Source organism: Aristolochia californica, unplaced genomic scaffold (assembly GCF_029961685.1).
Source record: "Aristolochia californica isolate CCGP_79_NKW_82.1479 unplaced genomic scaffold, dmAriCali1.0.hap1 SCAF_9, whole genome shotgun sequence".
NCBI lineage: Eukaryota > Viridiplantae > Streptophyta > Magnoliopsida > Piperales > Aristolochiaceae > Aristolochia > Aristolochia californica.
The window spans coordinates 7,620,624-7,647,130 of NW_027182290.1; the positions used below are offsets into that span (position 1 = coordinate 7,620,624).

The 26,507-nt window shown below is 37.4% G+C and overlaps 1 protein-coding gene and 1 pseudogene across 2 annotated transcripts in view; one reads left to right on the top strand and one right to left on the bottom strand.

Moving 5' to 3' along the window:
* Positions 1-9,125: 9,125 nt before the first annotated feature.
* Positions 9,126-11,805, bottom strand: LOC137942074 (uncharacterized; annotated as a pseudogene).
* Positions 11,806-12,477: 672 nt separating this feature from the next.
* LOC137940540 (alpha-N-acetylglucosaminidase-like) overlaps positions 12,478-26,507 on the top strand; it is a 36,386-nt gene continuing 22,356 nt past the window's right edge. Inside the window, exons 1-8 of one of the 2 annotated variants that reach the window (XM_068785659.1) lie at positions 12,478-12,823; positions 12,965-13,041; positions 13,232-13,443; positions 14,985-15,106; positions 20,447-20,532; positions 21,551-21,645; positions 21,852-21,933; positions 24,177-24,283. In XM_068785659.1, coding sequence (XP_068641760.1) covers positions 12,611-12,823; positions 12,965-13,041; positions 13,232-13,443; positions 14,985-15,106; positions 20,447-20,532; positions 21,551-21,645; positions 21,852-21,933; positions 24,177-24,283 — 994 coding nt within the window. In that variant the 5' untranslated portion in view covers positions 12,478-12,610. The remainder of the gene's footprint in view (positions 12,824-12,964; positions 13,042-13,231; positions 13,444-14,984; positions 15,107-20,446; positions 20,533-21,550; positions 21,646-21,851; positions 21,934-24,176; positions 24,284-26,507) is intronic. The other variant, XM_068785660.1, reaches the window with a different exon arrangement.

A 26,507-nucleotide genomic window follows, 5' to 3' on the forward strand; every position in this document is an offset into this window, starting at 1 on the left:
AGTGAGTGATGTCTGTTATTCACAAGACGACGATAGAAAACCCAGGGGTACCAATAAAAAAATTTAAAGGACTTAAAAACACCCATATAAATAAAAGGGACCAACCAAAGCAATGCTCCAACAGGGGTTGGCGAATAGGGGTAAGTGAGACTCAAATAAAAGACGTTAAGAGAAAGGCAGCCAAATAATCAATGCGCAATAGGTAAAGAGGAAGATAAGATGTTGAGGCCACCATGTGCTTTATTTTTCTAAGAAATTCAAATTTTGTATCAGCCAAGCCAATGCCGACAACAGTCATCAAATAATAAACCCAAGGCAAGCGACTGAGAAGTTCTTCTTCAGAAATAAAGTTTCTATCAAAGAGACACAACAACAGTAGAAATAGGCCAATGCCCAAATAACACATACCAAATGTGCAATTGTATAGCAATGGATAACCTATAAATAATGGAAGTCCTTAAGAGTAATAAGGACACATGAAATAATCCGCAACGAGTCCATCAGGAAGTTGTGCCCCAAGTAATAAGCTCAATCCAAGTAATAGACTACCAATAATAAGTTGAACCAAATAAAAGATGAGGTATAACCCCAGAACTAAACAAGTTCAGAAATTGAGTAGGCAACACCAGATGATAATTGTTGAACCAATGACTTGCTGCAAATAAGCAACAACATGAAACCTGGATTCTTCAGTGGGAATCCAATTCTATAATCTTCATTTTTTGTTATCCAAACACCATTTACAAAACACTTGTTGACCATCTGATATAGATAGTCCAAATTTGACGGGCTTTATATCTTCGCATTAGCAGCAAATATTTTTGTATCAGCAATATATCATCAATGTAAACAAATACAAATTTATTACTCACTATAAACACCAATAGCCTCTTGGACAGCAAGAGACTTCAATAACAACTAGAATTAATCAATACATAAAAAAACCCAGATACTTATACTAGATAACAGCATATGATAATCAACATAAGAGTGAGAAAATCAAATCCTTAAAGAGGACTATGCTGAACTCACGTGTGCATCCTTGTTACCCCATGGAGAGTAATTATTGACTAGCTAGATTCAAACAATAGATGGAAAGGTGCTGATTAAATCCCATTGTTGAATACAATAGCTAATTCACCAGCTTGATAAAAACAACCAACTTTCCAAGTTACAACATGTTATAAATCATCAATGAAACCTGTTGTATCAACGTGTTAACCAAACACCATTAGCAATGTCATCAACATGCTGGAATTCAAGAGGGAGGAGAAGGCCGCAGAGTCTTCTCTCTTCAAAGCAGGTGACAGATGTTGAATCTGTCTTGACATAGTGAGCTTTTTAAGATAACAAATGTAAACTATGCCAACAAATTTATATGATAAGAGTTCAGAATTAAGAAGCCTTCTCGGCAGCTCACCTTACCAGAATATTAACCTCTGCTTCTAAGAGAATTCAAATTGAAACTCTCTTATTCTCCTGCTCCAACGGCTACTGCAAAAAAAAAAAAAGATAATCGAGTAGAAGACTATCTGCTATTGCTGGAAGAAGAAAATACTCTCTTGATCTTTGCTGCTGCACTTACGTCTCAAAAGAAAACATAGAAGAGAAATGTCTTCCTTATGCTGCTTAGAAGATAATCTCTGTTGCTGGTAATCGATATGTTTGGAGTAACTTCTGCTGTTTGGAGAAGAAACAACAACATGTCTTCCTTGGTATTGCAATAGACATAAGAAAAATTATATCTCTTGGTATGTAGTGCAGAGGTGAAACAATAGTGTTGATATGTAGTTACAGAACTAAAACAGGTTTTGAATGGCAGAGAGGTTAGTCATGAAGCTTGATAATTCAGCTTGAATTAAGGCTATAATGGGCTGGATCCAAGATCTTCTGCAAGATTTTCTCAAAAAAAAAGTTAAATAAACCAGTAATGTATGCTTCCTAAAAGTTACTGCAGCAGTAATTATTTCAGACATTCAACCAAGAGCTAACCATACCATAGAACCCAAGTGCTAGCCATATGAAACTAGTTGATTAGCAGCCAATACTGGAGTAGAATTTGTTCCCTGCTGCTGAATTTGATCCACGTCTGAGAAATACAATTACAAAACTAAAATCAGTTATGAAAACATACTTAAGGCAAGAGACAAGAAGTAAGCATAGGTTGTAGACACTTTCCTCAAATTGAGCAGCAGCAGTAAGGAAACTTCCCAATGGCTTTGCAAGATCAAGATACCAAATTCAGATAAGCTTCAAAATCAGTAACACAATTGTTTGGAGTTAATCCAGATTCTTGAAGCATAAAAAAACTTGTATCAACGAGTGATTTCCAAATCCAATGCCTACACCAAGTAAGATATGGCTGATTATAAGCATAGCAATGTTATCAACAGTAGCATTAACGGATACAATAAGAAAAAAATAGTAGCAGAAAAGAAAAGACAATAAACAAGACGGGTTCAAATTTCTGATTTGATAAGTTTATGTTCAGAACAATTATTGTGCTGAACAGAGAATGACTTGATAAGAATTCTATCTAATTGTTGTAACTTCCTAAAAACAAAAACATTGATCAACCATAGATACTCAGAGATATCAAGAAGATAAAATACAATATAATTTGAATCACATGCAACCACAAACCAGAGAAGAAAACACACAGCAGAAAAACTACCATGATGCAACAAAAAATGTTTTTTTTATCCATGACGATAAGGTTACTGGAAACCGAGATCCATAAACCAAACCGCCAGGGCAGCAAAGATAGAGAAAAAGAGGCTAGATTGATCATCATGTTGATAATCCTCCGAGCAGAAGTAAACAAAATAGAGAAGAAGACTATTCTCAGAATAAAGATTTAATCAAAATAACAACGCCTTCATGACGCATAATCCGAGCAGGAAAAAATAATTAGAATCTTGGAAATCACTACTTTGTTACCATGTTGATTTCCACGCTTCCATAGATCACATTGTTATACAATGGATAGAAGAAAGAAGGAAAAGTAAAAGGATAAAGAAAGAGAAGACCAAGGAGAAGGAGAGAGGGCACATTGAGAAAAAAGGAGGTATAATTAGGGTAGTTCATTTAACACCCTTCCCCATAAGCTTTATTTATAGATTCCAAAAATACTAATATTACAAGTATACCCTTCACCCTAATAAGAGTGAAGAAAAGACAAGAAACTTAAACTACTTACATCAATGCCACCCTAATTACATCATATCTTCCAACAACCAACACAATTGGCAATCCAGCCCAGACCCAACTAAGGAATTTTCAGCAGCAACACACAAGGCAATCCAGCCTAGAATTGACTAAGTATTTCCAATAAGGCCAACCTTCACAAAGACTTATGACTTATAGAAACAGCAAGCATGGCTTACCTGCCTCTTCCAATAGCCTCTCTCAATTATCTTGAGATAGGGAAAACGATCTTCCCTTACAAGGTGTGACCAAATGAGCAAGAGTTTCTTGCTTTCACTTCAAGTCAATTCAAATGCCTCTTAGTAGCAGATGTCACAATTCAAGCATAATAATAGGCACTCCAATTCTAAGTACCTATTCAATGTAAATGGCAACTCATTAGGTCCTTATATGACTATATTTTAAACTTCAAAGCTCAATAAAACAAATTGGTTTTGCAAATGGACACAACAATTAAAGCAACTCAACTCATATATAATTTCATAAATCAAGTTCACTAGTTAAAGATCGGAATTTTCATATTCAGATTCTTCAGACCAAGTTCAATCAAAAGATTTCAAAGTAAGAGTGTAATGAAACTTGGATTTTTTAAATCATCCACCAATCAATCATGTATATGTAGCAGCCCCTTTTTAAAGTTCCCAATTAGTTCAAATCATACAAGAGCCATTTCAAATTCTCTTGCTTGAACAAGAAATATGATAATAAAATAACGGCACAAGAAATCTGGAACGGATAAGGCTAAGAAAATGAGATTTTAAAATAGAAGCAAAAGAAGTACTTAGCTCTTTATCTAATATTTTTCAAATCATAAAGCCAATCTCCAAATTTTGATTTCAAAGTATGAGTGTTTTTGGAGTCATTATTTTCCTTCTAGAAGTCAAGTGAGATAAATTAAACTATTAAGTTCAAAAAGGGACATTTTGTCCTTTTACAAATCTTGACTAAAAAAGATTAAAAATCTTTAAGCAAATACTTAAAATCTTTGTCATGAGCTACTAATCACATGGAGAAAAAAGGAACATTTTGTCCTTTTAAGCCACTTATAAATTTCGGAGACCTATCTTGGTCAAATCTAAGCCTTCAATTTCATTCCATAGCTTGTCTACGATGCATGATCCAATCGACTCTTACTCGGTTAGTTGATTTTCTTTGGTCTCTCTTTCTCGCTTGACCTCATTTGTACTAGTCATTTGGTCATGTGTGCAAACAGCTTTGGATAGGGACTTTTATGTCACAGTCATATGACCAAATCCATATCGATTGATCAACTTTCTTCACCTCCTCTATATCTTCATGCACCTTGGTCATCTAATCATTTTGGCCTACGACTTCTAACAATAAATTATTTTCTTTAATTGTTCAGATGGTTGGCAATCAGATGGTCGACATTCTTTATCTTCTCCTCCAATGTTACATGCAATGTCTGGCTGATTTAACTCGGACATATGATTTCTTCCTTCTTCATCCTTTCTTTTATGGGTTGTTTTACATGGGTCATCTGGTTGACTCAAAATTGTTCGAATGACTTGCCTCTTTTCTCTTCTTTCTTTTTTTTTCTCCATTATATTCAGGCTTGCTTGCTTACTATATTGAGCTCTCTTGCTTTAGAAAATGGTATTGCTATGCCTTTTGATAATTATTTTCTGGCTTAAGTTATTTGCTTTCCTCTTTGTGTGAGTCATTTTGTTGGTTATGTCTTGGTCAAATCAAGTGTTATAAAAAATTTCCTTTGGGGCTCTATGAGCTGAAATCAATCTTAATGTACTTTATTAGTAACCTAGGTGTTTGTTATCATCAAAATCTTCTTCATGGGGATCTTGAGCTCATCAACCTAGAAGTAAAATTTGAAATCCTAAAAGGATTTTTTTGAAAAACAAAAATAGAGGCATTTTGGTCATTTTACCTTGTCATTGTTTATATTTTTAGATGTAATTTTGTTCTACATGTCAAACTATGATTATGGAATAAATAATATGTGAAGAACACACATAGAATAGGAGATATAAAGAATTAGGGTTTTTACTTAAAATAAGAGCAATATTGTAAATAATACTCAACCCTAGTGATAAATAGAGGCTGGGAGATGTGCAGGTCCCCCAACTCAATCACTTTCTCTATTTTCTCTTCTCCACTTTCTCTCCCTCTCGTTCCCTCTCTTCAACCTTCTTTCTTCTTAACTTTTTCATGGTATCAGAGTAGTAGATCACATCTACGAAAGTTTTTTGTAAGTTTTTTCTCCTCTTTGAAGCATGTGTCTACATAAAGGAAGGATCTTTTTTCAGTTTTTGAACTACTGGTGAGTGAAAATCTAATTTTCCTCTTTTTCACTCTGCCATTATCCTAGGGTTGTTGGTTCTACTATTCAAATAGCATATTCTAATGTTTTAAACTACCAAAAGAGGTTTTTTATGCTAATCTAGAGGTGTGCGCCAAAGTTCCATAACTTGACTACCGATGTCTCTAGGCACTTGCTGATATCTGCCCTTGCACTATATCTTTTTAATTTGATCTCCTTGTTGGATTTTTTTTAGCTACGCAATTCATATTTCTGCCCTAATTTTGATTTTATGTTGTGGGGCCCACTTGAGTTGGTTGATTTGGTACTTTTTGGAAGGTTTATTTGATCTGTTTGGTATTCTTATATATCTGATATGGTTGATTGTGGTGAGGTTTACACTCCAGCAAAAGAATCATATAATCCAGATGGTAAAGATATTATTACTATCACGTCTAAAAAGTTGAATGGTGATAATTACTTTACTTAGTCTAGATCTATTAGAATGAACTTGAAGGGTAGGAAAAAACTGACATTTATTAGAGATGACCCTCCTGTTCCTTAGGATGATGATTGGGAGGCTGAAGAAAGTCAAGTGATGACTTGGCTTGTCAACAACAAGGAATATCAAGAGCCAAGTTATGAATTTTGAAACTGCCAAAGGGTATATACTGACATTTGGTGTGGATGTTTTTTCTCTGTTTGCTCGCTTGTTTTCTGCTCATATACTTATTTCTATTGTAGTCCATCAAAGCTGGTCTCTGTTCCAATTGGATATTAAAAATGGATTCTTATATGGTGACCTTGAGGAGGAAGTCTATATGGAGTAACTTCCATGGTATGTTCCTCAGTGGGAGACACATAAGGTATGTTAATTCAAGAAGGTTCTTTATGGCTTAAAACAGAGTCCACGAGCTTGGTTTAAAATTTTTAGTCAAATGGTTATATCCATGGGATTTCGTAGAAGTCTGTGATTAGTCATTATTTATTCTGAAAAGACCATATGAAATTATTATCTTACTTGTATATGTAGATGATATCATCCTATCTAGGAGTGACAGATCAGGCATTGAAAAAGTTAAATCCTATTTGGTGAATCACTTTTAGACTGTGGATCTAGGTCGTGAGAAACAATGAAGGAACAACTCTAAATCAGAAGAAATATGTTACTGATACGCTTCAAGAATATAGTTTCGAGGGGCTAAAACTACGGATACACCTATGGAGGTAGGAATTGATCTTCATGATGATCAAAGTTTAGAACTGAAAGATAAATCAATGTATCAAAGGCTAATAGGCAAACTCATCTATGCTACAGTTAGTATAGTAGATATTTCATTTGTAGTGAGTGTAGTGAGTCAGTTCATGGAACATCCAAGTAAGATTCACCTAGAAGCTACACACAAAATCTTAAGATATTTAAAGGGAACACCAAGAAAAAGTCTTCTTTTCAAACCTAATAATCACTAGAGGATTGAGGTTTTCTCTGATGTCGACTATGCAAGCTCTAAGCTTGACAAAAAATCAACCACTGGATATTATGTATTTATGGGAGGAAATCTAGTCAACTGGAAAATTAAAAAAGTAGAATATTGTTGCTTGGTCTAGTGCAAAAGATGAATTTAAAGCAATGACCCACACTGTGAGTGAACTAATGTGGATAAAATCTATTGTCCAAAAATTGTCCACGATCAGAAAGATCTTATGACTATGTATTGTGATAACCAGGTGACAATCTTCATTGTAAACAATCCAGTCTTTTATGAAAGAACAAAGTATATAGAGGTAGATTGTCATTTCATCTAAGATGCAGTAATGAAAAAAAAAGGTAACTACTCGATATGTTCGGTTTGGTGATCAACTCGGTGATATCCTACCTAAAGCACTGTGAAAGTGTGAATTTTTTAACTTTTGAGTAAGGTGAGATTGTTCGACATATACTCTCCAGTTTGAGGGGGAGGGTTGAAAAATAAGAATATGGGTATTTTGGATATTTTATCTTATCATTATTTATATTTCTTGATGTAATCTTGTTCTACTTGTCAAATTATGTCTATATGCAAAATTTCATGTAAATACGATACGTAAAATAAGAGATATAAAGAACTAGGGTTTTCACTTAAATTAAGGGTAATATTGTAAATTAGTATTCAACCCTGATTATAAATACAAGATGGGGGACGTGCAGGTACCCCAACTCAATTACTTTCTCAATTTTCTCTTCTCTACTTTCTTTCCCTCTCATTCTCTCTCTCAAATCTTCTTTCTTCTCAGCTTTTCAAGATTTCAATTATTTTCTTATTTAAAGAATGGATTAGGGTTGGCCAAGTTGCCTCGAGCCTTTTATTATTATTATTATTATTATTCTTTTACTTTATAGAGTTCCCTATTTCTCTCTTTCTCTCAAATTCGTGCAAAGTCTAATATTGCTTTCGGGTTCATGCTAGAATTAACTTGCCAGCCGTAACCATAAAAAATTGGCCCCCCATTTCTATGAACCATTCAAAATCCCTGAGTGCGTCAAGAAGGTCACCTACAATCTACAACTTATTTTTTCACACATTCACTTGGTTTTTCATGTCTCACAACTAAAGATCAAGGTGGAAGATTAGCATTTGTTCTCTCCTAGTCTTCCAGCCTTCCTAGATGATGCAAATGCCTCTCCTATGCTTCTCACTATCAAAGGAAGACATCAGGTTCAAGTAGGTAGTGAACTAAACATAGAAACACTTGAATAATAGAGAACTTAGGCCCTTGAAGATGCACTTTGGAATAGGAAGATGAGTTCCTCTCTCGGGTTCCCAATTTTGAATCTTCAAGACAAGGTTCATCCATGTCATGAGGAGTGAATAGGTTTGTGTACACTAATGTCAATTTTAAAATCTTGTAAATTAAACCTTATATAATCTTACCTTTTGTGTGAAATTCTATTTACAAATTATATAAGATTAAAGTATATGCAAATCAAATAAATCAAATAAATAATACTATGATTTATAATGATTCACAATCCAAACTTAGTCTACGACATCCCTCCCCAAAGTATGTTTAGTCTTTGAAGCTGAATACACTAAAAAAAACAGAAGCCCTTTGGCACTCATAAACAGTTTTTTTTTTTTTTTTTTTTTAGTACTTTAACAACAAATCTAGTTTGGATAATCGTACTTTTTTTTAAAGTAAAAATTAGAAAAGTCACGATACAACACTCTTTACAAATTCAATCTGTTGTAAATTCAATCTCAGTAGAACTGTGTTAAAATGATAGTCCAACAGCACGGGTCGCTTAATCATACCTCAATTTAAGAGGTTTTTGCCATACTTTCTCATAAACACTCACGTTTGCTTAAGCAAGACATGGTTTTACAAAACCCATACTTGAGGTTTGTTGCCAAGACTAGATTTATTATCAGCTCAGGATGTTCCAGGTTTTGCTTCATGTTTTACAGGTGGTTTTTCCATCCCTATCTTACATTTTCTTCATTCCACAATATCCATTTCACATTGGTAAACGCCCATTAAATCAACACAAGTAAAAAAAATTACCAAACCATCTCTGCTAACCTGGTAACTTCTCCAGCCTCAGTCTCTCTTCATCATGGCAGTGGTATCAAACAGACCCAAATAGAAAATCAGATGCATAACATGACAGGATAAAACCTACCAAAAAACAAGTTAGAAATGCAATAATAATCATATTGTTCTCAACACCTTAAAAGATAACAGATAAACTTATAAAAAGCTTTTATATACACTATGGCTCTCTACCAAGCAATCTACAGTTGAATGGTACCCCTCTCTGTCATTGGCAGAAAACCTGGTAAAAAATGTCGCTAGTATCTGAGCAACAAAATGTGATTTGCTAGTCAGGTTGGAAAAGCAATTTGCCAGTCCAATCACTGAATGGCACATGGTCTGATCATGTGATTTCAGAGACAATGAAGAAGATGGTTTCCATTTCCTTCATCGGATATATGAGAGGGGGTTGGGGCCTCCCCCACCTCCACATATTTTTCTTTGGCTGGAGTTGCCACCATCCAGAAAAGAGGAGGAAGGAGCCTTCAGAGAGAAGAGACCCTTTTATTTTTGTGTCTGTAAAATCCTACGAGTCACATGACATCAGATCACATGCCCTTGCTACTCAGTGATAGGTGGGACCAACATATTGCTAGTTCAACCAGACTAGGAGATCCCATCTCCCTAAGCAACAGTTTTTTTCCTACCACGTGAATAATAGTTGTAATAAGATGAAAAACATAGATGGTTCCCATTCAACCATTAAAAAAAATAATTGAAAAACCACTAGAAACATCATTCTCTCATAGGGAGAACACATGAAACTACACCAAATTCTAAGCAAGTACTACCAGTATGAAGTTTTACCAATAGTAACAAAAATTAGTACTACAGGCTGTTAGAATTAGTACATGGAAGAAAATCTTCCCATTTAAGATTTCAAAGAATGAGCTCATGTTGTTAATATGCTTTGCCTGGGTTCGGTTCCAGTTTCTCTTCTTACAGCATTCTGCTAAACAATTTGCTATATGAAATCTACTGTAAAGGCAGATGACAATAGATTGACATGCAACACTGACACAATTGACTGATAGAACATGGCAGAACTTAACCAGGTAGAGAGGATTTAGAGTTAGATTTGAGCTCATTAAGAGTCCATGCACGAAAAATGCCAATCGAATCAGGAAGTTAAAGATCAACATGCTTCAAAACCTTAAACGGAACGAGGAAGTTAAAATGATCAACATGCCTAGTACAGAAACTATTATTTGACACATCAGTTAAATTCAAACACTGAACGGATGAAGCAGTCATGTAGTTTTTTTTTACATATGATTCAGGATCATGTAACTTGAAAAGCAATCATTCATGTAATACACCAATTGGTGGAATGCAGGAAGCAGTTATCCTCTCTTTTCCTTGGATAACATTCTTCGGAATCATGAAGTTATCACACAAACATGTGGTGTATTGATTGGCTGCCAAAATGTTGGCTAATAGAGTTGAATATACATTCCAGTGACATTAAATATATCCTATGGAAATAATTTAGAACATTAAACAAACTCTACATCAGTAATTCCATAATCCAAGAATCCCAAGCTCTGGAACAATTCTTAGTGTAACTTCAATCAGCTGGGATTAAAAAAAAAAGTGTAACAATAAACAAAAAAATTAGAGAGAAACAAACAAGAGTCTGCATCTATATTAAAGAACAAAAAATCTGAAAAAGGACAAACCTAAGCCCTTTTAAGTACACTATTCACTATAAGAACCACTGAGCTCACCGATCAATGAGATCCAAAACCATTCGTTCCTTCCACAGGCATGACACCCTTATCCTTGGTTCCATTCTCAGCTACCACTATCTGATCCTCCTCATCGGAGTCCAAGGTGAATTCCCCCCGACTCTCAAACTGCCTTAATTCTTCACTAATGGGTTTATAACTCGGGTAATCCATTGAATCCTTCTCCCTGTCCCCAGACCCGAAAGCCCAAAACACTCCCACGACCAAAATCACAAGGAATGCAAGATGGCAGTTGGACTGTAACGTGGCGATCGCCATACTCCGGTGGGCGTCAGCATGGCCTCTGCACTTAATTGTAAAATTCCCTCTGCTCTTTTCCAGCTAGGCGCAACCATGGGTCATTAGATTAGTATAGAAAGAAAAACCCATCTGCACGAGCCAGCTGACTTGCAGGACCAGACCCGCCGCACGTCGCAAACGTGGGAACGGCGATTTTGGCGATTTAATGGCGAGAATGGTTGAGGAAAAACAAAGAGCTATAGGCACGAGGAGGAGCTCGTAATATCGGTTCTCGAGGCCGGTGGGGTCCTTCCGTTGGAGGTAAAATAATAAGAATTCCTGCTCAAAAGCGAAGAGAACTACTAGATGAAGAATATGGGTGGGTAGGGAGAGAGGATGGGTGAACTTAGAGGTGACAATTTCCGTCAGGGAGTACAGCAACAACAGGGAAGCAACAGCGATTATTTGGAGTTGGAGTGGAATGCCGATGTGATCGGAGGAGTGGGAGGAATCGATAGCCGAGATTGAAGCCTTGACGATGAAGAAGAAAGAAGGGAGGTAAGCAGGTGGCTGAAGCATGAGGGAATTGCCTTGTTGTTGGGTACTGATAGAGAGAGAGTTTCCCAGGCGTCAATTAGCCCCAATCCAAGTCCAGCCTAGCAGAAACCAAGGAAGTCGATCTTCAGTCCTCTCCGGTTCCTGCTAGGCGGGAGAGGGGTATCACGAATTTGGGCTGATGGGAAAGATGAGAAATGAGTTCTTCTGGTTCTTGCCATTTTTTTTTCTGTTCGGACTGGTTTGGCTGACTCAACAGAGGGCTGCCCCTCTGGGTGAATCCGAAAAATATTCATTTATTATTTTTAAAATCCAATCCTATATGCTACCTGACCAAATTAATTAAAAGTAAAATAGTTAAGTACTTTATAAACTTAAAAATTTTAAGCTTTTAATAATTATTTACATCCAGCAAATTTATACGGATTTTCAGGAAAGAATCACAATTCAGAAAATAATATTTATCCATAAGTAAATCTTAAATATCCATAAGTAAATCTTAAATCACAATAAAAAATATTCAATTTAAATTTAATAAATAAATTAAAAATTACTGCTCCTAAGTTAGACGGAGACTTTTAAATAATGTTTATAAATACAAAAAATCGGATGGCATATTTCTAAAATTAAATTTAAAATTATAATTTAATGAACAATAATAAATTTTTCATAAAGTAATGAAATATCTCTTTTCAAGCTATTGAAAATTTTATATTTAAAATACAAAACTCCACTGTATCATGATGTAGCGACACGTCATCGATGGCGACGTCACTATTCCGACGAAATATCTGCGGGTAATATTTCAATCGGTCTCAGGAGTCAGGACGCCGACGATACAAAACTACCTCTCCTCTGAGGATCTAATCATCCTCAATAAAGTAACGGCTTGCCGGCCGCCAAATTTGTCTTGTTTCCATCGCCTTTCATCTTCCAAAGAATCTATTTTTGTATCCTTCTTTACAATCATGGCTGCTTTATATTCAGTTTTAAGCCTACTACGCTTCTGTTCACTGCAAGGCTTTTTGCCATGGATTTTGCATTTTGTCTCCTCATCTTCCTCTTCTACGTGCTTTTTATTTCTCTTTCCTCCGAAACAGAAGCGTCTCACCTTTCTCGGATCTTGGAGATTCACGAACGGGAGCACGCTTACCCTTCGGTCCAAATAGCCGCGGCCCATGGGGTTCTTCACAGGCTACTTCCTGCGCATTCATCAAGTTTCGAATTTGAGATCGTTTCTAAGGTCACCTCTGCCATTATGTTAACTACATCTTCATGGCCGTCTTTTGAATATCTCAGATAGAAGTTCATCAATGGAATTTTATAAGCTTGCTTCCTTTTCCACTGGAAAGACTCATCTTGTGTGCTCCTTGGTGTTTGTTAGGAACAATGTGGTGGGAAGTCTTGTTTTATTATTAGCAACCATCCTTCCTCAACGGAACGAGGTGCCCCTGAAATTCTGTACGTCTTTTCTGAACTCATAATTATTATTGAATTATTATAAATCAGTAACAGTCGTTTTAAATGAGTTTTACTCTGTCTTTATTTCACCCTCGTTTTTTACTTCGTAAATGCATAGAAAATAGTGGTAACAAATAGAGTTTCTGTATCTCTTCGTAAAGAGTGTTCCGTTTTTTATTCAATGAACCAGGATTGGGGGAGTCACCGCAGTAGAGGTCTTAGCCGGTCTTCATTGGTATCTGAAATACTGGTGCGGGGCCCATATATCTTGGGAAAAAACCGGCGGAGCACAACTGTCTTCAGTCCCAAAACCAGGCTTACTTCCTCGCCTCCAAACTGGTGATGTTTTGATTCAGAGACCAGTCGCTTGGAATTACTACCAGAATGCCGTTACATCTAGCTGTAAGCCATTGACTTTCAAGTAGCACGGTTCTTACTACTATTTCACAAGATATGTTTGAAAGCTGAACAAAGTAACTTTCTCTTCATGGGATACTTTTCTGAAGAGTAATATTGAGGTCAATTATCTTGTACTTAACAAGGAAGAACTATATATTGTGTTTTAATCACCAGGACAAGGTTTGTGGTTGGCCAAATAGTTCTGGGTGCCGCTGTTATGCTTCAGAAAAAAAACAGTATTGTAGGATCACAACAGGGTACCGAGAAAGACTCCTGAAGAGCCCCAAGTTTGTGGAATTTGGTTACAGCAACAGGAAGCTCTTTACTAAAGGATGCAAAATTTGACAACTGTGTCTGAATTAAAAGATCTAAAGACAAAATTTGAAAAGGAAAAAAAAAAAAAAAAAAAAAGAGGGAGAACTTGTTGAGAGGCAGCCAGAAGTATTCCAGCTTAGTTTTTTTTTTCTCTATAGTATAGGTATATTTCTTCCCTTCCAGCTGGGCTGCTAGTTGTATCATGTCCTTTTTAATTTTCCTTCTGACATAATAAAAGTTCTCAACTTTTTTCTTCAAGAAAAAGGAGAAAACGAAGCTCTACAGAAAGGTTAAGGAATGCGATTATAGAGGAAAAACTGAAAGATCTAAAACCAGTCTTCAAAAAGATAAAGGAGGAAAGAGAGAAAACTAATAACACTTTGATTCTTCTCTCTTTTCAAGCTTCAGCAAAATGTCTACTTTTAGAGAGGAAGGTTGGTTCTAGTCCTTTGTTTCCATAGGCATGTCATGCCCTTCACTTATGGGATGCCAGCTAATCTGCTGACTGGCCTCCCGTATCAGCCATTACCTGGTCACATAGGATAAATTTCTAGGAGTGAATGATAGACTAGTGTTCTCTTCTGCAACTTGAGCCTTGTTTAGAAAATTAGAAGCCTTAAAGCTTATGTTGGGAAATAGTGGCCCTAAGCTCTTGTAAATAAACCATTATGTGACAGTTCTGAACTACAATATCTTGCACCATGTGCTCTGTAGCAGGAAGTGTACTAAAGTGTCTTCAGACAAACTTCAATCTCTTACACCATGTGCTCTGTAGCAGGAAGTGTACTAAAGTGTCTTCAGACAGGCTACTTTAGATATTCTCTTATGTAAGGGAATGGATGATTTTTTATTTCCCTTGTAAGACATGCATCATTTGCACATTATCACTCTAAAATATATATGTTAATGTGGTGTTTCACAAATGGTTCCCTGCACCATTTTGGATGATTAGTCCTCTGACAAAAGATTGACTGAAACAATAGTGATTTGTTAGCTTACCACCACTTTAAAGGATGAGCTATGCATTAGCAAATTTGAAAGTCTAGATGCTTTGATTCTTTTTTTGATATGCCGTTGACAAGCATTTATGATTTCTCAAAGAAAGTCTAGATGCTTTGATTCTGTTTATGATATGCCATTGACAAACATTTATGATTTCTCAAAGAAAGTCTAGATGCTTTGATTCTGTTTATGATATGCCACTGACAAGCATTCATAATTTCTCGAAGATTCCTTCGCATGGTGGGACTGGGAGAGGTGGGAGAAGGAAATTGATTGGATGGCTTTGCAAGGGATTAATTTGCCTTTGGCATTTAATGGCCAGGAGTCCATCTGGCAAAAGGTTTTCCAGGTAGTTTCATTCCCTTGTTATTGATTTTTTTTTATTAACGTCAGTACAGTATTACTTGAGATGTTTAATATTTTTTCCTATTTAACAAAGTTGTCTATATCAAAAGTTCATGATTCTGGTTTGCAAGATTGACAAGAGACAAAAAATACTAGCATAAGGAAGCCTGCTTGTGCAGCCTAATTGGTTTGTTTGTAAGCTTAAAAGCCAAGAAATGTGGTTCTTTTGCTATCAGATTTATAAGACTGAGGAAGCAAAGATTAATATCAATGACAAACAGACAAGCAGTATCCAATGCTGAGTTATTCAAAACTTTAAAGTTCGTATTCTTTGTGGCTGCATGCTAAGCTGATTGATTTTCATTGATGTACTCACCCCATCGTTAATTTGGTTATATGAAAATTGTTGGATCAGAAACTTACAGAGAGAGAAGAACAAGGAAAAGGAAGCAGAAAAAAGAGAGGAAGTTTGAGAAAATGTTTTGAGAAAATGTTTGCTGCCTCGTTAAGGTCTATTCTAGACCCTTAATCCCTTTATCGCCACTTAAATGAAGAGTTGCAAGACTGATCATAATGCCCCTCATCTCTTGGAAAATAAATAAAATTTACAACTTTAACCCTTCTAATTTAAGCTTATCTTAGGATATATTGGATGACACAATTACGTACTACTGAAATATGTTGAAGAATAAATGTGGAAAAGTCTTACATGGTTCTCATGGAAAGGAGTCTTATGGGAAGAAGCTATAGCCTTGGAGGAATTTTATTATTATCCGACTTCTACTTTGTTATGGTTGTTTAATTATTATAGGACTTATCTTTTAAGAGTTGTATTTTCAATATAACTGGGATATGGGTAGTTTAATTGATTTCAGATTTTATGTATTTTTCTCTAGATATTTGACATTGTACCAGAGCAGGTTTTGTGAGTTGATTCGGTCAACCCACAAAGAGTGTTCCGTTTTTTAGTTGTCATCTCAGTTAGTTTAGTTTACTTTTCTTTTCTCTTTAGTCTTCTTCTTTCCCAATACCCATTTGTTTCCTTTTCCCTTTAATCTTCTTCTTTCCTAGTACCCGTTTGTTTCTTTAGAGTTTGCACCATCATACCACACTTTCTATATTGAAATTTATATAATGACTGGAAGGTCTTTGAGTCTAATTTCCAACACAATTTTTTTTTTTGACAATTGGAGTTTGCTAAAAAGAGAAATCGACATTTGAAGTAGCAAAAGTCTGGCAATAGGAAAGATTTGAGTGATAGTAAAAAGCTTCATTTTTTCCAGACATTTTGTCACGAATAAGAATTTATATAAACAATAATATATATAAAAAACTGTGAGTCTATTTTCTACCCAATAAACCTTTTCTTACTTCGATGTTTCCAAAGAGACATATCAACATCAGAAGAAATAAAGGTCATGGTGGCAGCCTGTCTTTTCTTTCTCTTATTGAGTTACTATTCTTGTCTTGCCAAAGTATCCTATTTGCTTTCAAACTCTACTGCAAGTCTCTACCAACGTGAGTCCTTTTTGCAAGAGTTCATTTTTTTTTCAAAATTTCCTTATTAAATTTGGAGTTTTGTTGTTTCTTCGTTTCAAGAAAGTTTCTTGTTTTGATACTTACAACAACTCTCAATGTTTTGTTTCTTGCACATAATAATCATTTTTGGTCCTTATTTATTTGATCTTGGGCAAATTGAAAGGTTCAACAAAAGAAGATTTAAGACCAAAAATCTTTTTCTATGCAAGCTAAAGTTACAAATTCCAGGTTGAGGGATAGTTTTGAATAATAAATATGGAAGAGTATTACGTGACTCTAACGGAAAAGAGTCTCATGGGAAGAAGCTGTAGTCAAGGAAGAGTTTTATATGATTCTCCTATCAGCATTTATTGAGATGATGCAGGTGACCCACGTTGGCAGTAATTGAGACAATCCCAAAGAATACAACCCTCTAGGGGAACAAACTTCTCACAAGACTGTTCAATTGGCAATATAAGCTATCAACCCTAAGGTTATGACACCAAAATAAAAAAAACCTGAACTCAATCTGAAGGAGCTTTAGAATTCCCCTTTTGCTGAGTAGGTGTAACTTAGAGAAGAGAAGAAAGAACCGCCTGAAAAGCTTTCTAATAGGATCTCACTGCTCTAATACCATGTCAAAATATAAGCTCGTAGGCAGTGCATATAAGGTGATTACTCGTCTCCTTGCTATTCAACTCAGGGCAGTCCTCCCTATTGCCATTCACCATGGCCAAAGTGTTTTTATTAAGGGAAGAAACATTCTTGATTCAGCCATGGCATGTCATGAACTTAGTCATCATTTCAAGGTCCGCAAGCTCCCCAGATTCATCCTCAAGCTTGACTTCGAAAAGGTATTTGACAGAGTTAACTGGAAGTTTCTAGACACCCTCCTGGGGAAGATGGGATTCGGGGAAAAATGGCGCTTCTGGATCCAAAGCTGCATCTCCTCTGCAAGCTACTCCGTCCTTCTCAACTGAACAGTTTGTAGGTATTTTAAGGGAGCCAGGGGAATATGACAGGGAGATCCCCTCTCCCCCTTGCTCTTCAACGTGGTAGCAGAATATCTATCCTTCTTGATCTACTCGGCCAAGAACATGGGATGGCTCCTCCCCACGACAGATTGCACAACCTTTGATATTCCGATTCTCCAGTTTGCAGTTGATACTATTTGCTTCGGGGTTGGTACTATGGATCATATCAGAAAATTGCGTGTCGTGCTGGGATTATTTGCATTGGCTTCCGGTCATAACATAAACTGGGGAAAAATCACTCTCTTCTTGGCTATCACATTGATCCAGCTGAGCTTCGGGATATGGCGGACTACCTAGGATGCTCTATGGGAAATATGCCAGCTACATATCTTGGGCTCCCACTTTTTGATTATCGGTCTTCGGTCTCACTATGGTCCCCCCATCATTGAGAAATTTGAAAAGAGGCTAGCCACTTGGAGGGGTAAACTCTTATCAACAGCGGGACATCTCACTCTTCTCAAGTCTTGTCTGGCTGGGCTACCAAATTATCTGTTATCATTCATGCACTGTCTGACCTCCGTTTGTTCCAAAATTTATGCCATCCGTCAGCGATTTCTATGGAGAGGTTCAGAAGACACCTTCAGATACCATTTGGTTAGTTGGAAGGATATTTGCATGCCTCATAATAGAGGAGGATTGGGCATCCGGCCTACAAGAGAAATGAACAAAGCTCTTATGCTCAAATGGATTTGGAATTTCAACAAAAAACATAACAGTTTATGGAGGAATATGCCTCCTATCCTCGATATGGAAATCAATTTTCAAACTCCTTTCAATATTTAGAGATGCTACTTCGTTTCACACGGGCAATGGAAGGACCCTTCTCTTCTGGTCGAACTAAATGATGTGGCCCTCGATCCCTCTCGGAGGACTTCTCGGGGCTGAATAGGGTGGCAAGTGACCTCTCTTGCTTTGTGGCTGATTCATGGAGTGATCAATCGTGGAGTATCCCGTTCTGCCGGGGATTAAATGATGAAGAATTGTTGAATTTTTGCTCTCTCCTTACCAGACTCAGCAGTACTATTATCCAGGAGTAGTCAGTTGATAAGTCGATTTAGAAGCCTAGTAATAATGGCCGAGTCACTGTCACTTCGGCTTACTTTCATATCAGAAAGCAAGACTACAATATTCATGAGAGCACAAGGCAAATCTAGCTTGGAAACTCTTAGTGCCAAGCAAAATCAAATTTTTCGTGTGGTCGGCCATCAGAGAACATATTCTTACTTCAGACAACCTTCATAGAAGAGGCTCACCGCCCCCGATCTTTCTTGTTCCCTTTGAGGTGAGTGCGAAGAGACAGTCCAACATGTCCTCTTACACTGTGGATTTTCGTGACAAGTTTGGATGAAGTTTTTTCAAAAAATTGGGCTCCAAGTGGGGCTACATTAGGACCTCTTTGGCACCTTTGAGATGGTTCGCGAGATTCTCCTTCCTCGATTGGGCAAGTTAATACTTTCGGCCTGTCTTGCGCATGTTCCATGGTGCATTTGGCTCGAGCAGAACAACCGGGGATTCAACTCCAAAGCTAACACCCTGGACAACATGATTTCTCATGCTGTTGGCCTCATCTCGAGCTGGCTTCATACAAGGAAAGATTTTGTCACTCTATCGCGGGTTCCCTTTGGGAAAATTGGAATTTGATCGCTTATATGTCTGGCCCCAGCAGAACTCCGAGTATGGCCATCTGGGATACTCTTCCTTGCGACTGCATTAAGCTGAATTTTGATGGTAGTGTTATTAGATTTCATGGGCCAGCTGGAGCAGGTGGTGTGTTCAGAGGTCACAATGGAGACCCTATTCTTTCTTATGCTGGTCCGGTGGGCATTGCCGATTCTAATACTGCTGAAGTTAGTGCTCTGCTGTTCGGCTTCCAAATCTTTAGGGATCGTCTCCATGGCAAGTTAATTATTGAAGGCAACTCAAAGATGGTTATTAGTTGGTGTTCTGAAGACAACTTCCCCCCTTGGCGCCCTGGCCCATCACTGATAGTATTGCTGACATTGTATCTTCTACTCGTTATAATTGGACTCTCATTCCTAGATCGGCCAACTCTTTGGTTGATAAATTGGCAAAATTCGGAACTTCCCAGCAATCTCTCATTATTTGGGAAGGCTTTCCTCCTTTGTAAATTGTTCTTTTGAGCTTTTGTCTTAATAAAATTCAGCATCATCATTTAAAAAAAAAAAAAAAAATATAAGCTCGTAGGAGAAGAAGAGAGATAAGGAAGAAAAATAGAGAAAGAAAGAGAGGTGAAGAGTGCATTGTCTGGCACTAGATGGGGGAAAGATCAACCCTGTCTTCTATTTTATTTCTCCTTATGACTCAAACACTATATCTTACTAATTACATATCAGAATAACATGTAATTTGGACCATAGACTTCTAACATTCACACAATCTTGTTGACACTCCTGTAGAGTCATATAGTAAACAGTTTAATACCCCTACTTAATATTTAACATTTTAATTCTGAGTGGGGCAAACACATGCAACTAGCTTGATAATTGCAACATGTTTCAGGTTTTTCCAGTGGCTGTGGCTAACCCAATTCAAATAAGCTGTTTCAGATCAGACTTGTCAGACTAGCCTACTATTATTATATCTCTCTTGAAAATGTATTGGTGGTCATAAAGCATTAGAATGAACTCTAACGTCTCACTTTTGGTCTGGTGGCTGGGTTTCTTAGTACAAGCTTAGAAACATTTCTAGTAGTTTTTATTCCCTTCCGATTTTTGGTTTTTTCTGAAAAGATCTTATGTAAAGTAATACTACTTGCTGTTTACCTTGAGCAGAAATTTAACATGTCTGCTTCAGACTTAAATGATTTCTTTGGAGGCCCTGCATTCCTTGCATGGTCACGTATGGGCAATTTGCATGGGTAAGCTTCAATCATCAAGTCATTCTCACCTTTCTTTGTTGTTGGGTTTTCTATATTCTTATTTGATGTCATAGAATATTATAATGTGTCTATACTTCTCAAGTATAATTTTGTGAATCTCATTTGAAACTCTCTTTGGGTGGCAACGAATGAACAGTGCTGAACTTATTTTACATATTCAAATTTGAGTACTTTGTTGTAAAGGTTTAGATCACCACCATGATTGTCACAGAAGTCTTCAAAAGTTGCAACAGAAAGTAAAAGGATGGTTGAAATAAAAAAATTTGTGGTTATGTTTTAATAGAATATGGAAATTTTATAGTTCTGTAGTGCATGTTTATCAAGGGTGCAGTTCAGAGTCAGTTGACTTGATTTATGCTTAAGCATATTTATGCCTGCTAACATTGGATAAGTGGGACTGTTTTTTACCCATTTGTCACTTGATGTACTCAAATGAAAGAAGTTTCTGTAGTACCTTGTTTTTTATTTTAGGCCATCTTTCAGCACATGATGCATCAGCAAGATCCATTTCTTCTCTGTCAAAAAAAAAAAAAAAAAAAAAGGCTAGATCCATTTCAACGTAAGAAAAAACATGTGATAAGAAGCTTATATGACCCTGAGAGATTTGGTTGGGCTGCTCTCATGTCAGAACCTGAATATGTTGCAAATCTGTAATCATTTTGAGGATCATATGTAAGTCTCTCAGACAGTATTTTTGAGTCAACCACTTGGATATATATGCTCATTTGTACTAAATCTTGATGGAGAAGACATGCAAAATAACAAACATGGGATAGTGAGTTCCCTGTTTCATGGATTTCAAGGCCATAAGGGAAAACACAATCCAATTCTCGTGGAAAACCAAAAAAATAAATCATCGTGGTCACTGCAATTTATCTGTATTTTTATTCCTCTAAGTGTAAAAGTAGTGATCTTATATATGTTTTTATGGTAAGATTTTCTATGATATTTTTCCATAATTTTTATGCATATTCAAATGACTGTTCATTTAATGCAGATGGGGCGGACCGCTACCACAAAGTTGGTTTGATCATCAACTAGTTATGCAGAAGAAAATTCTTTCTAGAATGTTCGAACTTGGTATGACTCCAGGTAATACTTGTGCTCTTCACTCTTCATTAGATGAGGAAAGTATGTAAATTTTCTTTACCTTGCTGAGTTTACATGTTCCTGCAATATGTCCTCTTGCTTGTCAATTGGCTACTTCTGTGTCCCATAGGTGGTTTTCCCAACAAGAGATATTAATGATTCTATCTTGTGTTTTATTGTTCTACCCACCAGTCCTTTGCCTTGTGTAGTTTTGCCAGCTTTTTCTGGGAATGTTCCTGCAGCCTTACTTTCTATATTCCCATCAGCAAAAATTACTCGCCTTGGAAATTGGTAAGTTCTTAATCTAGTTGGGATTTGCATCTCTAACATCATCTTGGTTTTAGTCATCTATAGATCATTGCAACTATGTTGGTGCCAGCTACACAAATCGTTCCTCTCAAATCTGGCTATCGTATGCCAAACTGTTTTTAAGTCAGCCTTTGTGTCAAGTCTTTCTCACAAATATCAGCACCAGCCTTTTCAGATTTCTGTATGTGAAGAAAAGATATGAGAAGAAGAGAAGGACATGAGAGTTCTATGTCAGAAGGAAAGAGATGAGCCATGTAACCAATTGCTTGGACCAGTTGACCTCCCCCCTAAGACTAATATAACTTAAATCGCTGTACAATTAATGGTAGATCAGATTCTAGGAATTCGGACTGAACCCTAACTTGTTTTCATGCAATTCTATTCTAACTTGTATATGAACTATAAACCAAGATGTTGCTTTTCTTATTGGTGATGTCTGCAAGTTGATTGGTACAAGGCATATGTTGAGGAGTTTATGCACAATCTTCTCTCAATGCAAATAATTACAATCATAGACAATTGGACTTTTCACCCACCAATATGTGAGTGAGAATAATCCTCATAGGTTAATGTCTGGAAAAATCTTGTGGTTTTTAGTTAGGAAAATGTTTTCTAACTTCAGCTAGTCAGTTTTGGAGGTTAGCCCTAATTTGAAAAAAAAGTCGAACAAGACAACTAAAAGTAAATTTTTCTTACTAAGCAGATTGCAGTTGGAAGAAGAATGACATCAAATCCAAAATGAAGGAGATTGACCGTGAAGAACTCAAAACTAAGGAGAAAGGAATTTAATTTTCCGTGAAGTTTGAAATTTGAACAAAGTCTAGTAAAGATGAAACAATTAAAAAGAAAAATAAAAACTAATTTGATTATAGAAAAAAATAATGAAGTTCCAATAGTGGATAAATACAATTAATAAAAAAAGATTTTTGGTTATCTAAAATAGCTTAGGATGTTGTTGAGTTTATTTGGGATATGATCTCATAAGTGGTAGTCATTTGGGGATGGCTCTGTACTTACTTTTTCTTCATCATTTTGTGAACAGAGAAAAATGAAATAGACTTGTATGGAACCTAAAGCTCTGATATCATGTAAAGAATTAAAACTGTAAGAGAAATGAAGAGGACAAAGTAAGAAGAAGAGAGGGCGGTGAGAGTTCTAAGTGAAAGAAAAGAATGATCTGGTTGACTTCTCTCCTTTGGACCAGTGGATCTTGCTACCCATTTTGTAATTTACATTCTACTACAATTCAAATACATAATCTTTAGAACTCATTTACCTGTACTAGAATTTTTTGGTATAATCCTCTAATTTACATATCAACTATTATCTCAAACGCTATTTATTTGCTGACAAACTGCCTCTATACTTTCTAAATATAATAAAATTATTTGGGCTACTATAACTAGGAAAGTTGAAGAATGGTCCCATAGTATAAGGACTCAGGCTTTTTTACTCTTGAGCTTGAGGATTTTAGTTGACATCTTTTCATTGTATGAAAGCTGCTATGAAGGGGAACTTCCATAGATGGGCCTCCACCCAAAATGATTCTCACATTTCTCCACTGCAAACCTGATTTTTTAAAGTTGCTGCATTTTCAAGGATTTTTATATCTATCCGACCATAAGTACTCCATCGGTTTTATCTTACATTTATTGGTTCTTTTTAATCCACCAACCAACATTGGCTAACTGCTGACCACTAATTCCTTAATCAACAGCTACCTTAATTTCTCGTCTACGGTTGCATTTTTGAATGTTATCTTTAATGCTTATTTGTAACCTCATCTCCTAGTTTTGTCTCACATCCATCTCACAGTCTTATCTATGTCACGTGCATCTTCTTATGGGGCTGTTTATTCACCCCAAGTATTCTGTACAGAAAATAAAGAAGGTCTAAATCAAATGGTATTTACTTTTCCAAAATAAAAACAAAAGAAAGAAAGAATGAAAGAAAGTTGGAAGCGGTTGTTTTTTAATTTCCCTTCTCTATTTTGTTGATGCACCTACATTGTAGCACCCTGGAGTCTGATTTTCGAAGTTAACCATTAAATATAATCTGCTTTACATACTTCTATATTTCTGTTTCTTCATGAATGATAAGACCCTATGCAACAAAAGAGTCTTGCACACTGCATTGGAAAACTTTACATGCTACTATAGCAGATATGAATGCACTTGTAATCCAGTCTTCTATCAAGTATCCTGACTTTCTTAAAATTGGACAAGGTTCACTGTTGATGGGAACCCAAGTTGGTGCTGTACATATCTTCTGGATGCAACTGACCCGTTGTTCATTGAAATTGGAAAAGCATTTATCAAGGAACAAGTGAAAGGTTCATTCTACTTTGGAAGTTAAGGAATTATAATTCATGTAATCCACATTCAATTAAAGTGAATCTCATGCATCATTGTGATAGCACACGGTTTTACAAATTGTCTCATTCCAGCATAACAATAGATGTGCACCAGATCTCTAAAGTTGCACATAGCAGTGGTTTCCCTTCAAGATAGAACAGTAGCAATGTTGTGTCAGTCCTAACGTACTGTTTTTAGGTGTCTGTATAATATGGATCCCCCATATTGGAGAACCATTGATTGGAGAAAGTGACTTTCACAATAACGACAAACTAGATTCTGCAAGAACATTGTGGTACTTTGTATATCTATGTGGTCATATCAGTAATATGGCCGGTGATAGAATGCCATGATTACAATTTTTTATTTTTAGGGGATGGTGCTTTCCTTAAGTTGCTCGTTGTCATCATCAGAGCCTTTACCTTCCTGTATCCTGTTCAATACTTTCCTAGCTTCATGATCTCCAACTGAGCACCAATGTGGTGGGAGCCCTTTGCTGGATGCTATAGCAAGCTTTTACCTGGCATGTTTCTGATTTCAGTGTAATTGTCACGCGGTTAGATTTAGGCTAGGTCCGTCTAGCCAAGCGGAATAGTCACCCCGTGCGGCCTAGTTCTTCCAAAGAACTAGTCAGCCTCCTTGAGCCTCGGATCTTCCAATCAATACTTCACACAAAAAGTTGCAAGCCAAATGGGACAACGAAAAGACCAAGATATAGAAGAGAAAAACCTACTTTGTATTGAGAATACAAGATTACAAAGGATGGCCAAACACACTTGAAGGCCAAGGCTAAAAACTCTCTCTATACACTAAAAGAGTAAAGAAGGCTAAGGATTTTTCGACTCCTTTACAATGGGAGAAGCCCCTCTATTTATAGCCTCTCCTTTTGGCTTTAGAAATCTCTTAAAACGCCAAGAAATCTGCCAGATCTGAAAAATTCGAATTCTAGCGTCAGAGGCGCCCAGGGCGCGCAGGCGCCTGGAGTCCTACTAGTTCCGGACTCCTGGAAACCCCATTTCGTGCGCCTCTAGTAGCGCATGCGCCGGAGCGCAACCCCGCTTCGCGCGCGTGCATGCGGATACGCCTGGATTCCCGGTCGCGCGCGCGCGCCTGCAGTCCTGCTGGCGCCGGACTCCTGGAAACCCCATTTCGCCCAGCTAAGACTGTCTGTTGGCGCGCGCAACACCATTACGCCCCGCCAGGACTCTGTTGGCGCGCGCAACCCCATTTCGCCCCGCCAGAACTGTCTGTTGGCGCGTGCAACCCCATTTCGCTCCGCCAGGACTCAGTTGGCGCGCGCAACCCCATTTCGCTCCGCCATGACTCTGCTGGCACGTGCAACCCCATTTCGCCCCGCCAGAAGTGTCCGTTGGCGTGCTACCTTGTGTCTGGGCTGGCTGCTGGGGTTGTTGCATACCTTGCTGCTTGCCCATCCGTTTGGCAAGCGTAAGTACGTCTTCTTCCGTTGCAACTGATTCCGAGTCGGCCATATGTGTGCGCCTCTTTGGGCTGTGCCATTGCACTTGGCCTTGGCCATCACTGCTATTGCTGTGCACTGGACTTGCACAGTCTTCGGCCTTGGTGTTTGGCCACACCATGGCTTCATCCCTCGTCTCATACTCCCACCGCCATAAGGCAGACGCCCTTGTCTGCATCCCCTGGCGATAGTGGGCCTACAACTCGGCAGTGTCTTGCCATGTTGCCTAACTTTCCGGTTGACCCCGCCGCTTTGCCAAGTATTGCGTCCTCCGGGGTTCTCCCCTTCGGTGCTCCTCTCGGTCTTTATAAGTTCCGTTTGGCCGTCCGTCTGAGGATGAAAACTAGTGGAAAAATTTTGAGTAATTTCTAATAGTTTAATTAACTCGGTCCAGAATTTTCTTGTGAATTTGGGTTTCGATCACTAATGATCGTTGTGGGCACGCCCCAGTTCTTAACCACTTGTGCCATGAATGCTCGAGCAACCTCTTCTGCTGTACAATCACTTGGCACTGTTACGAATGTTCCGTGCTTCGTAACCTGGTCCACCACTACCATGATAGACTCAAACCCTTCTTTCTTGCGCAAACCAAAAAGGAAGTCCATTGAAGTAGACTCCCACGGCCGTTTTGGAATGGGCAAAGGCTGTAACAAGCCTCCGGGCTTTCTTTGTTTCATCATATCTTGTTGGTAGATAAAACATGTGTACACAAAATCCTCCACATC